The sequence below is a fragment of the Manis javanica genome, chromosome 6, assembly GCF_040802235.1.
Source record: "Manis javanica isolate MJ-LG chromosome 6, MJ_LKY, whole genome shotgun sequence".
Taxonomy (NCBI): Eukaryota; Metazoa; Chordata; class Mammalia; order Pholidota; family Manidae; genus Manis; species Manis javanica.
The window spans coordinates 94,476,828-94,493,904 of record NC_133161.1 but is presented as its reverse complement, the minus strand read 5'-3'; the positions used below and the strand labels follow the sequence as shown (position 1 = coordinate 94,493,904).

Sequence of the window (17,077 nt, the reverse complement as noted above, 5' to 3'; positions counted from 1 at the left end):
ACTCAAAATGTTCAACGAAAAAGAGGAAATTCTGAAAGGAGCAAAAACAAAAATGACTCATCACATACAAGGAAACCCAGTAAGATCAACTCATAACATCTCATCAGACACCATGGAAGTCAGAAGGCAGTGGAGCAACATATTAAAAGTGCTGAAAATAAAAAACTGTCAAACAAGAATACTGTATCTATTCTTGTATACTGTATAATATATCAAATACTGCATCAAAGTTATCTTAGTATCACAACTATCCTTCACAAATGTAGACAAACTAAAGATGATTCCAGGTTAAAAAAAGAACTGAAAGAATGTTTTGGTAGCACAGTTACATTATAATGAATACCAAAGAAAATTATTTAGGCTGAAAGTAAATGATACTATAGAACACTATGAATCCACACACAGACATACAAATAGGATGCCAGTGAAATAAATAATCATGTAGCACTTATAAAAAAACAGTACAATTAGATATTTTTTCTTTTTCTCTTGATTGAATTAAAAAGCTATTGCAATAACAATGTGTATATAAGTGTACTCTTGGCCTTATAACATATATAAATATAATATATTTGACAATAATAGCACAAGGGAGGTAAATGCAAGCAAAAAGCTGTATTGGAATAAGGAAAGGACATCAAATCTATAACTAAAATCTGTAACTTCAATCCATGGGAAGAAATTTAAAGAAGATACTGTAAGATTAATATAAAAATTCTATAAATATAGACATGCTCAACTTTTTTATCAGCTTCCTTGAAAGATTTAGTATTATAAAACATATAACATAGAGTAATAATTATAACAGTGTACTGTTAAGTTTGTAATATACATAGATGTGTGTGTGTGTGTGTGTGTGTGTGTATACTTAAAAAAGAAACTATATAGTAGTTTCCATATTTCACTGTAACTAAGTCAGTAGGAAACAGAAGTCAATTCTGGCAAGTTAAGATGTATACTATAGACCCTAGAAGAACCAGTAAGAAAATAACTAAAAAATATAATTATAAACCATTAAGTGAATTAAAATAGTATACTAGACAATATTCACTTAGCGCAAAAGAAGGCATTAAAAAATGAACAAATGATTCAAAAAGACACAAAACACACAGAAAACAAAAAGTGAAATGTCAGATATAAACATAAAGCCAACCATATCAATGACATTGAGTGTGATTGCTTTGAACAATTCAATCAAAAGGCAGATATTTTCTTCTTGGATTTAAAAAAAAAGTATCTGACTATGTAACTGTCTGTTAAGATACACTTTAGATTCAAACATGCAAATAGGTTGGAAATAAAAGGACGGAAAAAGATGTGCAATGCAAACAACAATCATAAAAGAGAGTTAAGTGGCTATACTAATATCAAAAAATAGATATTGAAAAAAAAATGTTGCTAGAAATAAAGAAAGATATTTTATGATCAGAAAAGGGACAGCTGATCAGGAAGATACAAAAATGGTAAGCATATATGCATGTAACAATGGAGCCAAAAATATGTGAAGCATATACTAATTGAAAGGCAAGATGGACAATTCAACAATAATAGTTGCAGACATCAACATCCAACTTACTTTCAGTAATGTATGTACAACTAGGCAGAAAATCAACAGGAAATAGGAGTTAAATGATGATATAAACAAACAAGACCTAATGGACATCTAAAGACTGATTCAACAGAATACACATTCTTAAGAACACATGGAGCATTCTGCATAATAGAGCCTATGCTAAGACATAATATAACCTGCAAAAAATTTGAAGGAGCTGAAATTATACAAAGTATGTTTTTCAAACACAATCAATAAAATTAGAAATCAACACCAAAAGTTTGAAAAACACACACAAATGTAGATAGAATACATGAAAATGTAGAAATCAATCAAAGCACTCCTAAATAATCTAAATTCTGAAATTAACCCTTATATAAATAATCAATTGATTTTGAATAAAAGTGCCAAGATAATTCAACGGGAAAAGAATATTCTTTCCAATAAATGACACTGGGACAACTGGATATACACATTTGCAAAGCAGTGAACTTGTACTCTCTACCTTACACCATTAGCATGCATGCACATACACAAACACATGCACACCCACACTCAAAATGGATCACAGACCTGCAGGTAAGGCTTAAAACAATTATAAAACTCTTAGGAGAAAATATAGGTATGAATATTAACATCCTTAGGTAGGCAATGCTTTTTAGTATAATACCTAAAGCACAAGGGACAAAAATAAATTAGATTAATTACAAACTCAGGGTCCATTTTTACCTGCTACGTTTTCACAAAAGGTAGAACTCCATCTCAAGGGCTCTTTGGGCTATGAACACACTTGTTTTTAATCTCTTCTTTCATTATTAATCATTTTTAGAGAAGTTCTTCAAATATCAATGGTGCTCAGTCCCCATCAATCATTGTTCATGTTGAGTAGTACCAATAATAAAACTAGTGTTTTTTAATGTATGTAAATAACTACAAAAAATGATAATGAAGAGTTATTTGAATATATCTGTGAAATCATAACATGCAGTGTTGACTCTTTGTAATTACTCAAAAATAATCAGAATTCATTTTAAATTTCTACATAAAAACTAAGCTATGTTAATACCATTTTTTCTGATCAACAAATTTTTTCTGATTACAAAATATATGATTGTTTTAAAGGATATAAATATTATTATAAAATTAAAATCATACAATAGATATAATTTTGTATGTTATTTTTTTCATCTTTATAAATAAATATTTTTCATGTCATTCTTCAAAAATATGACAAAGGAATATGATGCTCCATTGTATTGATAAACTTAAAATTTTTTAAACTATGTTTCTATTTAAAAAATTGGGCAAAGCACTTAAAAAGGCGTTTTTCTAAAAAAGACATACAAATGGTCAATAAAAACATGGAAAGGTTCTCAACTGCACTAATCATCAGGGAAATGCAAATCGAAACCACAATTAGATATCATTTCACACCTATTAGAATGTCTATTATCAAAAGAACAAGAGATAACAAAAGCTGGTGAAGATGTGCAGAGAAGGGAACCTTTGTGCACTGTTGCTGGAAATGTAAGTCAGTGCAGCCACTGCGGAAAACAGTTTGTAGGCTTTTCATTGTGGTGCTGATTTGCACTTTCCTGGACTACCCATTGTTGATTTTAATTTTTATCTATTAAAAAAACAAATTATATCTTCTCTCTGAAAGTTCAAGTCTAAGTAAAAGTCAATGATGTTATCATGTATCTCCACTCTGAAATATTTTGGACATGTTTAGGGAAATCTGAGAGTTGTATGTAGAGCTCAATGAATAAGCTGTAAGAAAGAGAAACAAAGACAGTAACTTTACAAAGAAAAAAACAAGACATTTTGGATGCTCTCAGATCACAAATTATTTCAAAATCACTAAGTAGAAAAAGTTGAAACTCTCCATTAAATTCCTCTTAATAATTGAGGATAAATTTATTAGTAATATGACAAACTAATTATAAAAAGTATTTAAAAGGCTAGAGTTCTTTGGTAAGGTTCATGATTAAGAAATTTTGCAACTCTATCAGATTTTAAGCTGCTATTAATTCATTACATAGGAAAATCTCATGAAGCTTTATACTTATTATTTCTCACGACTAAAAATATCCAGAGCATTTATGTGTAAATTTTCTGACACTGGACACTTTCTACCGTGAACTGGACTGTGCAACCTCCTTAAATGTTTAACAGCTTCACCTTTGTCTACTGATGAGGTTTTCCATCATATTTTCTCCTTGCCAAACACCTAACACAAGACCATACATACAGAGCGGCCCTTCAATTACTATTTGCTGAATGAATGAATGAATGTATGAATGAATGAATGAATGAATGAATATGTTCTCCTTTGCCCTGAACCATGCCTTTCATGTTCTCATGAAAAGATCAAAAGAAAAGGCAGCTTCTTTCTTTAACATAAATTCTACAACCTTATTTTCATTAATGTCAGTCAAGTAATCTCCAAGGCATTCCAGGTGGGTATCTAAATATATATATAAGATAATTCAAAGAAACTGGTGCATCCAATTTTGTTAGGCCCATAGAAAAAAGTGAACACAAAATGTCAGCAATATTACAGTAAGTCCTTAATTTTTATTTGACATTTCAATGGGTTTCCTCCTACATAATAACACATGGAGTTTTGTTTTTTGTTTTTTTTGCATTAAGATTCTTCTCAACTCAACAAAATAAAATTGGATATATGGCCCTATACTTTATATTTTAATATAAGATTGAAGACTTAAACTCTCCATTTACATTTTATCTAATCCCTTAAGTCTAAAATACATTGTTTCTTCAAAAATTGAAGATATTATACCCAAGTATCAGAAAACAAAGACATTCATAATATATTTGATGTGTTAGTCATCTAAATGTGTCATATATATCCAGAGACATACATGACTTTTCATCTCCATTGTCTACCAGAAAGCAATTATTTTTAAACATACCATTTCACATCAGATCTTTATCAACTGCCTTCCAGTTGCAGGGAACACTGTGTGCATGTATTTCCCAGCAGTATTAGAGACAAGGATATAATTTTGCTTGACTTGTACAATCCTCCAAGGAGTATGCAGCAACTACATTTCAATAAATATTAACTAATGTCATTCAAAAGACAATCTTTAAAATAATCAACTGTGTGTGTGTGTGCATGTGTGTGTGACTGCATGCACCTGTACGTGTGTGTGTGTGTGTGTGTGTGTGTGTGTGTGTGTGTGTGTGTGTTGTACAAAAGGCTTGAAAAACAGCTCTGTATTTTAGGGGTGCTTCTGATGCTTACTATGTGAATACTGAAGTGTTTTTCCCCCCATATGCTCAGATATTTTGCCAAAATGTGCTAAAACAAAATCACTTAAGGAATATGAACTAGCCTAGAGATTAATAAAACCTCTAACTTTACAGGTTTCCACAAATAATAATATGAAAACAACAGATAACATTCAGCTATCAAATATTTCAATACTTCACTCTGTGTCTATGACATATTTATCCCATACAAAAGATTTGCTGAAGAAGTTGTAACAGTCCTGTGAGACAGGAAGAATAAGGTTTCTGTAGAAAATGTTAAATTAATTTTCATGGTGCTGCAAAGTTAAGGAAGGGTTGTCAAGGGATGGCTTGCTGCCATGGGGCGGGGTTTTGTTTTGGTATCCTTTTAGGGCCTGCAGGTGTTTGGCATGAGTTAAGATCAGGGCCAGCTGTGATATTTCGGTTCCGATACTCCCCTCCCAATAGTTCTCAGAAGTGATGCTTCAGGGTGATGTCTTACACCTGATGTATTCAACTTGTGTGGTACAAATGTGAAGACTGATAAATAACACCAGTTTTGTGACACCCTTTGCCCTCTCTTCTCCACCCACAAGTCATGGCATCAGGGAGAGAGAAAACCATTAAAAACATTAATCAGAGTTTCAGTCATTCATATATATGCTTTTTAAATTGAGCAGTTCATTCAAAGATTGTGACAGACTAGAACTGTCAGATATACAGTCTTAAGCAAAATACAAAAAGCAGGATAACACATTCTCTTTTGATTTTCATGTTAGATAATGATGCTTTTAAACGCTCCCAGTGGTGAGATCCATACCTACTTTTTTCAGGAATTTGAATAGTTTCTATTAAAAGTTGCATTTTCTTTTAACTTTGTTTGGGTTGGAAAACCTCAAACCACAATGTATTTCATGCACATGTTCCTGAGGGTATGTTAAATAAGACCATACTGAGGTCATCTAGTAAGTTTTTCAAACTTTTTAAGAATTCCTTTAAAGTACTGCACAATCTTGGCCTGATTAAAAGAAGATATTTTAAGAAGGCACTTGGAAAAATGACTTTTAAAATCTGTATGTAGATAATCTATATTGTGCCTCTATAGTGCACAGTGTTTTCCATAGATAATTTTATCACTGGTAGAGAAAAACAATAAAACTACCACTAAAAGGGTTTTGGATCAAAATTTTCCAGAGTTATCAGTAAATACAAACCAACCCCGCCAACCCCCGCCACAGGATTCTTGATTGACTTAACAGTGGGTTCCTGTAGGATCATTTTAACTGTGCAAAGATCTGCAGTGCATGATCAGAGAATAAAAGATAGGCAACCTTGCATCTATCCATGAAGAAAAGTCATCTGTTTCAGCAGAAAAATCAAGTTTTCTCGGAGCAGGAGACTATGATGAAATTATTTACATTACAAGTAGTTTCTCCCATTAAGTAAATTTTTCTTGTTACCAAGTTTAAACCACAGATGAAAATATAAATGGCCCACTTGATAAGTAGGCCCATGGAAAATTCTCTACACTCTCTGATGCTGCTTTTTTTTTCTCCCTTAGACACACCCCTTTTCACTTCATCAAAGTCTCACTTCCTGCGCCATATTCCAGACTTGTACTTCACCCAAATCCATGTTCAGTTGAACTAGCAGCTGTGCTGGCCTGGCGTGCACGGAGAGCTGGGCCACAGGCACCAGCAGTGTAGCCCCACATCTGAACACAGGTGGCCGGTTCCATGCACCCAGGGCCAAGAAACTGCACAATGCATCAGGGGAAAAACAAGGGAGGACACCTTAAACGGAAATCAAGCTTTTACAGAAAGTGAAAAATAAAGAATTTTCAGTAATCAGAAACGATGAAGGGGGTGGGAACCTCTTGGCTCAGGGTTTGCAAATGCGTTTTCTTAAAAGGATACCTGAGCTCAGTTTTAAGCTAATGACCCCCATTGCCACAGCTACACTGCATTTGCCTCTCTCCACCAGACAAAGGTAAGTAAAAGAAGGGCACCATCATAACGGCACTACCGTATGTTGAACATTTGCCGTTTGGCAACCCCTACTATGTGCCCTTGATAAACATGATCTCATTGAACACTTACAACAATACACAGAAATTTTACCAATTTCCCTATTTTAACACTTTCAAACTGAGGAAACTGAAACTTAGAAAGTTTATAAAACTGCCCCCAAATTTTGACTCCATTTTCTTATGCTTATTCCCTGAGCTCTCCAAGCCAGCCCTATAGACAGAGCTTGTCAGCCCCACTCGGGGGGGTACAATAACCACCTGACCATTTGTAAAACCTACTCTCTGCCTAGTAAACCTACTCATTCGTCTGCTGATTCACGCATCAACAAATATGTACTGTGTACCTGCTATTTAAATCAATTTTGAACTGGTTTTTCAGAAAAAAGAATTGCTAATTTCACAATAAATTCCTAGTACCTGGCACACAGTACGTACTGTAAGTTTGTTGAATCAACTTTCAAAGGTAGTCTTTATTTAAGATGCCATCTTAAGGTAGGTTTTTAAAAATAATTTTACACACATTTTTTAAATCCCTGATATTTTCACATTCTACGTTCTATTCAAAATTCAAAATTATATGGAATTGCAAGCATTAGAGGAAGATAGTGGCCATAACTCTGTGCCAAACAGCCCTACATACAATTACCATAGTCTTTGCTGCTTATTTTTTTTTACAGGTTTATTTTTTATTTTAGCACTTTTTCCTTTTCGCTGAGATGTCATTGCTATACAGCTCTGTATAAATTTAAGGTGTGCAGCATAATGACTTGACTTAAATATATTGTGAAATGAATACCACAATAAGTTTAGTTAACATCCAACATCCCATTAGCTGCAAAAAAAAGAATGTTTTTTCTCTTGTGATACGAACTCAGGATTTACTGTCTTAACAATTTTCAAATTTACCATATAGCAGAAATAACTATAGTTATCATGTTTTATAATACATCCTGGGAACTTACGTATCTTTTTTCTTTTTTTTTTTTTTTTTGAGAGGGCATCTCTCATATTTATTGATCAACTGGTTGTTAATAACAATAAAATTCTGTATAGGGGACTCAATGCACAATCATTAATCAACCCCAAGCCTAATTCTCAACAGTCTCCAATCTTCTGAAGCATAAGGAACAAGTTCTTACATAGTGAATAAGTTCTTACATGGTGAACAGTGCAAGGGCAGTAATATCACAGAAACTTTCGGTTTTGATCACGCATCGTGAACTATAAAGAATCAGGTCAAATATGATTATTCGTTTGATTTTAAAACTTGATTTATATGTGAGTCCCACATTTCTCTCTTATTACTATTATTATTATTATTTTTAATAAAATGCTGAAGTGGTAGGTAGATGCAAGATAAAGGTAGGAAACATAATTTAGTGCTGTAAGAGGGCAAATGTAGATGATCAGGTGTGTGCCTATAGACTAAGTATTAATCCAAGCTAGACAAGGGAAACAAAACATCCACGGATGCAGAAGATTTCTCTCAAAATGGGGGGTGGGGGGGGTGAGGCTCTAAGCCTCCCCTCTGTTGGTCCCCAATTTCTCTCCTGATGGCCCCCTGCAACAGGGCCTGTCTTAGGTTGTTCCTCCCTTGAGGAATCTTACCCGTCTCTGGCTAACCAGTCATCTTCCAGGGCCATACAGGGAAATGTAAAGTTGGTAAGTGAGAGAGAAGAAATATTCTTTGAAAAGGTTAGCATTTTACTTCTTTGCAGATTTATGCCCTGGGACTTCTATGCCCAGCATTTGTCTTGAGGTATCTTTACCACTTGGAAGAATTATGATACTCAGTAATTTCGATATGAGGCATGAATTCTACTAAAGGGTTGTAATAAGGAAGAAGAAAAGCTATAGAAGTAGCAGACGAAAGAAAACATGGGAAGATTGATTATTTCTTTGACATATCTTCTTGCAGTGTAACATAAGCGTGTATAGGTTTTAAACTACTAATTAAATTGTGTACACACATTAACAGAATAGGAATACAGCTACATAACCAAAGCAGACCTACAATTACCAGCCACATCCAATGAAACCAAGAAAACCAGTTAGGCACCCTAGGCATTTGTGAAAACTTATCAATGATATGATGGATATTGTCTAACTAAATTTGAATAGTTTAAGAAAAATCAAATTAAAACAACACATTCCTGGGAACTGTTCAGATCCCATATGTTCTTTTAACAGTAGATAGTCTATAGTCGCAAGATTTTGGAGCACTGCAACTTGCACTTCTCCTAATTCTTGGTTGAGTCTGACAGTAGAGACCAAGTCAAATTTGTTGTTTTACTGTATGCACAGGCCAGCTTAGATATCTCCTTCTTCATTCCAATGCCAAGTCCAGGAACCGGTGGGATGAATGTAGCTACAACTGCAACAGTACCAGGATCTTTGTTGAAGTTTTTTGATGATCATCTTCTGGAATGAATCTTCCAGAGAATGTTGATGTTGGAAGTTCTTTTACATATCGTATCTTAATTCGTTTTCTGCGTAGCCAAATTAGGCTTTGATCCTCAGTATAAAAACAAACAAACCCTTTGCCCACACTTTGATATGACCTTTATACAATTGTGAAGAACTTATTGGAGATCACCACACAGGAACTGTTAGTCCATTCTTGGGTTCTGTGATACTGCTGCTATTTTGTTCCTTAAGTTTTTCCTTTGTTCTTATACTCCACAGATGAATGAAATCATTTGGTATTTCTCTTTCTCCGCTTGGCTTATTTCACTGAGCATAATACCCTCTAGCTCCATCCATGTTGTTGCAAATGGTAGGATTTGTTTTCTTCTTATGGCTGAATAACATTCCATTGTGTATATGTACCACATCTTCTTTATCCATTCATCTACTGATGGACACATAGGTTGCTTCCAATTCTTGGCTATTGTAAATAGTGCTGCGATAAAGATAGGGGTGCATCTGTCTTTTTCAAACTGGAGTGCTGCATTCTTAAGGTAAATTTCTAGGAGTGGAATTCCTGGGTCAAATGGTATTTCTATTTTGAGCATTTTGAGGAACCTCCATACTGCTTTCCACAATGGTTGAACTAATTTACATTCCCACCAGCAGTGTAGGAGGGTTCCCCTTTCTCCACAACCTCACCAACATTTATTGTTGTTTGTCTTTTGGATGGTAGCCATCCTTACTGGTGTGAGGTAATACCTCATTGTGGTTTTAATTTGCATTTCTCTGAGAATTAGCGATAATTTCTCTGATAATTAGCATCTTTTCATGTGTCTGTTGGGCATCTGAATTTCTTTTTTGGAGAACTGTCTGTTCAGTTCCTCTGCCCATTTTTTAATTGGATTATTTGTTTTTTGTTTGTTGAGGCATGTGAGCTCTTTATATATTTTAGACATCAAGCCTTTATCAGATCTGTCATTTACAAATATATTCTCCCATACTGTAGGGTTCCTTTTTGTTCTATTGATGGTGTCTTTTGCTGTGCAGAAGCTTTTACGCTTAATATAGTTCCACTTGTTCATTTTTGCTGTTCTTTTCCTTGCCCGGGGAGATATGTTCAAGAAGAGGTCACTCATGATTATGTCTAACAGTTTTTTGCCTATGTTTTTTTCTAAGAGTTTTATGGTTTCATGACTTACATTCAGGTCTTTGATCCATTTTGAATTTACTTTTGTGTATGGGGCTGGACAATTGTCCAGTTTCATTCTCTTACATGTAGCTGTCCAGTTTTGCCAGCACCATCTGTTGAAGAGACTGTCATTTCACCTTTGTATGACCATGGCTCCTTTATCGAAGATTAATTGACCATATATGTTTGGGTTAATGTCTGGAGTCTCTATAATCTGTTCCATTGGTCTGTGGCTCTGTTCTTGTGCCAGTACCAAATTGTCTTGATTACTATGGCTTTGTAGTAAAGCTTGAAGTTGGGGAGTGAGATGCCCTCCCACTTTATTCTTCTTTCTCAGGATTGCTTTGGCTATTCGGGGTCTTTGGTGTTTCCATATGAATTTTTGAACTATTTTTTCCAGTTCGTTGAAGAATGTTGCTGGTAATTTGATAGGGATTGCATCAAATCTGTATATTGCTTTGGGCAGGATGGCCATTTTGACGATATTAATTCTTCCTAGCCACGAGCATGGGATGAGTTTCCATTTGTTAGTGTCCCCTTTAATTTCTCTTAAGAGTGACTTGTAGTTTTCAGGATATAGGTCTTTCACTTCTTCGGTTGGGTTTATTCCTAGGTATTTTAGTCTTGTTGATGCAATTGTCAATGGAGTTGTTTTCCTGATTTCTCTTTCTATTGGTTCATTGTTAGTGTATAGGAAAGCCACAGATTTCTGTATGTTAATTTTGTATCCTGCAACTTTGCTGTACTCCGATATCAGTTCTAGTAGTTTTGGAGTGAAGTCTTCAGGGTTTTTTATGTACAATATCTGCAAATAGTGACAGTTTAACTTCTTTACCAATTTGGATTCCTTCTATTTCTTTGTTTTGTATAATTGCCATGGCTAGGATCTCCAGTACTATGTTGAATAACAGTGGGGAGAGTGGGCATCCCTGTCTTGTTACCGATCTCAGAGGAAAAGCTTTCAGCTTCTCGCTGTTCAGTATCATGTTGGCTGTGGGTTTATCGTACATGGGCTCTATTATGTTGAGGTACTTGCCCTCTATACCCATTTTGCTGAGAGTTTTTATCATGAATGGATGTTGAATTTTGACAAATGCTTTTTCAGCATCTATGGAGATGATCATGTGGTCTTTGTCTTTCTTTTTGTTTATGTGGTGTATGATGTTGATGGATTTTCGAATGTTGTACCATCCTTGCATCCCTGGGATGAATCACACTTGGTCATGGTGTATGATCCTTTTCACATATGTTTGAATTTGGTTTGCTAATATTTTATTGAGTATTTTTGCATCTACATTCATCAGGGATATTGGTCTGTAATTTTCTATTTTGGTGGGGTCTTTGTCTGGATTTGCTATTAGGGTGATGTTGACTTCATAGAATGAGTTTGGAAGAGAATGGGTATTATGTCTTCTCTGTGTGCCTGATAATATTCCGAGGTAAATCCATCTGGCTCAGGGGTTTTGTTCTTGGGTAGTTTTTTGATTACCATTTCAATTTCATTGCTCGTAATTGGTTTGTTCAACTTTTGTTTTTCTTCCTTGGTCAGTCTTGGAAGGTTGTATTTTTCTAGGAAGTTGTCCATTTCTTCTAGGTTTTCCAGCTTGTTAGGATATAGGTTTTTATAGTAGTCTTAAATAATTCTTTGTATTTCTGTGGAGTCTGTCATGATTGTTCCATTCTCATTTCTGATTCTGTTGATGTGTGTTGATTCTCTTTTTCTCTTAATAAGTTTGGCTAGAGGCTTATCTATTTTGTTCATTTTCTCAAAGAACCAGCTCTTGGTTTCATTGATTTTTTTCTATTGTTTTATTCTTCTCAATTTTGTTTACTTCTTCTCTGATCTTTATTATGTTCCTCCTTCTGCTGACTTTAGGCCTCATTTGTTCTTCTTTTTCCAGTTTTGATAATTGTGATGTTAGACTATTCATTTGGGATTGTTATTCCTTCTTCAAGTGTGCCTGGATTGCTATATACTTTCCTCTTAAGACTGCTTTTGCTGCGTCCCACAGAAGTTGGAGCTTTGTGTTGTTGTTGTCATTTGTATCCATATATTCCTAGATCTCTATTTTTATTTGCTCGTTGATCCATTGATTATTTAGTAGCATGTTGTTAAGCCTCCATGTGTTTGTGAGCCTTTTTGTTTTCTTTGTAGAATTTATTTCTACTTTTATACCTTTGTGGTCTGAAAAGTTGGTTGGTAGAATTTCAATATTTTGGAGTTTACTGAGGCTCTTTTTGTGAGCTAGTATGTGGTCTATTCTGGAGAATATTCCATGTGCACTTGAGAAGAATGTATATCCTGTTGCTTTTGGATGTAGAGTTCTATAGATGTCTGTTAGGTCCATCTGTTCTAGTGTGTTGTTCAGTGACTCCATGTCCTTACTTATTTTCTGTCCAGTGGATCTATCCTTTGGGGTGAGTGGCATGTTGAAGTCTCCTAAAATGAATGCATTGCATTCTATTTCCCCCTTTAGTTCTGTTAGTATTTGTTTCACATATGCTGGTGCTCTTGTGTTGGGTGCATATATATTTAGAGTGGTTATATCCTCTTGTTGGGCTGAGCCCTTGTTCATTGTGTAATGTCCTTTATCTCGTTACTTTCTTTGTTTTGAAGTCTATTTTGTCTGATATTAGTACTGCAACCCCTGCTTTCTTCTCGCTGTTGTTTGCCTGAAATATGTTTTTCCATCTCTTGACTTTTAGTCTGTGCATATTTTTGGGTTTGAGGTGTGTTTCTTGTCAGCAGCTTATAGATGGGTCTTGCTTTTTTATCCATTCTATTACTCTGTGTCTTTTGATTGGTGCATTCAGTCCATTTACATTTAGGGTGGCTATTGAAAGATATGTACTTAACTGCCATTGCAGGCTTTAGATTCGTGGTTACCAAAGGTTCAAGGTTAGCCTCTTTAGTATCTTACTGGCTAACTTAGCTCACTTATTGTGCTGTTATATACACTGTCTGGAGATTCTTTTCTTCTCTCCCTTCTTTTTCCTCCTCCTCCATTCTTTATATGTTCGTTGTTTTATTCTGTGCTCTTTCATGTTTCTTTTAACTGCTTTAAGTGGGTAGTTGATTTTATTTTTTGCCTTTAGTTAGTATTTGGTTGGTCTGCTTTCTTTGCTGTGATTTTATTTTCTCTGGTGACATCTGTTTAGTCTTAGGAGTGCTCCCATCTAGAATAGTCCCTCTAAAATACCCTGTAGAGTTGGTTTGTGGGAGGCAAATTCTCTCAACTTTTGCTTGTCTGGGAATTGTTTAATCCCTCCTTCATATTTAAATGATAAATGTGCTGGATACAGTATCCTTGGTTCAAGGCCCTTCTGTTTCATTGCATTAAATATATCATGCCATTCTCTTCTGGCCTTTAAGGTTTCTGTTGAGAATTCTGATGATAGCCTGATGGGTTTGCCTTTATACGTGACCTTTTTCTCTCTAGGTGCCTTTAAAACTCTTTCCTTGTCCTTGATCCTTGCCATTTTAATTATTATGTGTCTTGGTGTTGTCCTCTTTGGATCCTTTCTGTTGGGAGTTCTGTGTATTTCCATGGTCTGTTTGATTATTTCCTCCTCCAATTTGGGGAAGTTTTCAGCAATTATTTCTTCAAAGACACTTTCTATCCCTTTTTCTCTCTCTTCTTCTTCTGGTACCCCTATAATATGGATATTGTTCCTTTTGGATTGGTCACACAGTTCTCTTAATATTGTTTCATTCCTGGAGATCCTTTTATCTCTCTTTGTGTCAGCTTCTATGTGTTCCTGTTCTCTGGTTTCTATTCCATCAATGGCCTCTTGCATCTTATCCATTCTGCTTATAAACCCTTCCAGAGTTTGTTGCACTTCTGTAATCTCCTCCTGGATGTCTGTAATCTCCCTCCGGACTTCATCCCTTAGCTCTTGTATATTTCTCTGCATCTCTGTCTTTGCTGCTTATTTTTATGTAATAGCACTACTTTGCTCTCTAGTCTTTCTAAAAATCCAGATAAATTTTATATGTATAGTTTGGTATTTAAATCCCAAAGAAGAATGAAATTATATATAAAAGAGATTAAATTTACTCTTACAACTAGGGTACACTTGTCAGTAAGTATCACTTTATGATTAAGAATTTTTGATGTCCTAATTGTAAAAATTAGGATCTACTGTTTGGTGCGTAAGAAGCCAGTTTTCGGAGACTTTGGGGGTATTAGGAAAAAGTTGGTATCCTGCCTTAGGTAATATTAATCTCCATTTGAAAATGGTTTAAATACTAAAATTATGCCATAGACCAATAATAGAAACTCCTTGCAGGTCCAAAAGTGTTTAGATACGAAGATTAAAGTAATTAAACTGAACTACAAGAGAACTGTAAGGGAAAATTGGGAATGAAAATCCTAGTTATTCAATCTGAGCCAACCCCTCATAAAGTGAACAATTTTAGGGGTGGGACCCTGGATCCTTGGTCATCAAAGCCTAAAAATTAGGTAACGTTAGAATATATCTAACGATTTTTAAAATAACATTATTTGCAGTGGTGCCCTTAGACCTGATGAAACACAGGTGGAGCAAACCGAAATGCTGATGGAGAAACTTTCAGAAATTATCTCTAGAGAAACATGCCCTCAAATTGAGTTAAATGTTAAGTCCTTCACACCTCAGTACCATTTTTAAGCAGGAAAAAGAATGATAAAACTCACCCATTCTTCACAACAACTTAAAGTCAAAACTTGGCCTCGTTCAAAGTTATGCAGTAAGAAAAGTGGCTGTCTGGTCTACTGCATTCAATGAGCACACTGCTACCACATCGCAAGGAATCAACAGGAATTAGTCCATTGTTGTGGTGGGAACCCTTTCACATAAACTCAGTACATAACAAGTGGGCCCCCTTATCTCAAATACTTATGGACAAAGCCTTGAAATAGTCACAATCTTAGCTGAAAAATAGCACAAAGCAGAATTCCTGGATTCCTTCACCTTTATATTCACTGTTTATTCACCTTTATTCAACTGTAAATACTGTTGAATGAACTTTCAAAGGTAGTCTTTTTTTTTAGATGCCATCTTAAAGTATGTTTTTAAAAATAATTTTACACACATTTTTTAAAAATCTGAACTAAACACATATCGATTTTCCTTTAAACAGATATTCATGCAAGATAAGAATACCAAAGTTAAAGAGTTAGGTCAGTTTTCAACTGGTTCTTCTCCTTAAAAAATGTATTCCATTTTCAATAATTAATTTTAAAGAAAAATCTGCCTCTTATATAAGTGAAAAGAAATTTTTTTTAAACATGTAACTTAGAAATGTTGGAAACTGAAAAAGCCATTGAAAAGTGGAGTTCTTCAACCTTTTGGGATAAATACATAAAAATGGTAAATTGCTTGCAGTAATATTGATTAAAGTGATAAAATCAATACTTATTATTGTCATCATCAAAAAATAATCATTTGAACCATGTTATAAAAGAAGTATTTTTTTAGGCAATCCTTATCACTGGGCCCCAAGAAGGATCCGGTAAGCTATGTACAGCACAAATCTCTATTCAAATACAATTCATTCTTCACAAATAATGCACATTTACCAAAGTATATGCAAATCTCTCATTTTCAGAATTAACTATGACTTGCTTTGTTCATTTTAAGATAACCATATGAGGAGAAATGGACTGTAACTGTGAAGCTGTTATGTTTCTTTCTAGAATGATCTGAGTGTCTGACCCCAACCTCTCAATTGTCTCTATTTCCATTTTTCAGGAAAAAAAATATCCTGAACTTGGAAACTTTCTGTAGAGGTTGCATTAGATCAGGTAGACATGAAAGTATGACCGTAGACAGTTCCAAATCCTGATTCCTTATATTTCATACCCACAGTTTAACAAAACAGAAAAAAAATCATGTTACACTCAAGACCAATGGCTAATGTATATTTATATGAATCACTCTGGCTAGAAAAGAAGGACAATTTCTTACATTTTTAATTGCATGTACTAAAAACTTCAAAAAACAAACCTGGGGTTCTGCAAATACATTCTTCATGTTGTTGATTGGACCATATGCAACTCCACTTCCTTCAAAGAGGTGTAACCACTTACTAGTCATCTCTTCTTCAAACCTAGGAACAGACCCAGAAAATAATCATTTTTACATTCTAAAGAATGTAAAAAAACTTTTATTTTCATGTGGCTCTCTTCTGAAGCAACCCATAATGACAAAAAATGTTTCTTAGAATTTCTTTGCTCCTAGTTTTGGTAGAATGCTGCCTATGTGAAACATTTAAGTTGCCCTTAATAGTAGAAATAGCCACCCAGGTGCCATTGTTTGAAAATCCACCATAGATACATAACTCCTCTTATTTCTGTCCCTATATACTTTTTGACAGAGAGTCCCTCAGAGAGGAGATACTATGTAGAAAATTATTTTAATTGAGTTTCAAATGTGGTCTTAAGCACTTCATGGATATTATTATAAAAATAGTATCATTGCAATTTTTAGCATGATTTCACTGTGCGAAGTATTTTTTCAGGTCTCAGGCATAGTATAACGGTTTATGGTAGACACTGATATACTAAATTATTCCTCAAAATAAAAATAATGTAGTTTGCTTTAAAAGAAAGCTATATGCTTTACCACTGTTATATTTAAAGAACATCAGAACTAAAAA

At 34.5% G+C, this 17,077-nt stretch overlaps 1 protein-coding gene across 9 annotated transcripts in view; it reads right to left on the bottom strand.

Moving 5' to 3' along the window:
- SUGCT (succinyl-CoA:glutarate-CoA transferase) overlaps positions 1–17,077 on the bottom strand; it is a 777,770-nt gene that overhangs the window by 394,966 nt on the left and 365,727 nt on the right. For all 9 annotated transcript variants that reach the window (XR_012132408.1, XM_073239072.1, XM_073239068.1 and 6 more), the window contains exon 12: positions 16,426–16,528. Coding sequence is in view for 8 of the 9 variants with exons in the window: in XM_073239072.1 (XP_073095173.1) it covers positions 16,426–16,528 (103 nt within the window). In the remaining variant the exon portion in view is untranslated. The remainder of the gene's footprint in view (positions 1–16,425; positions 16,529–17,077) is intronic.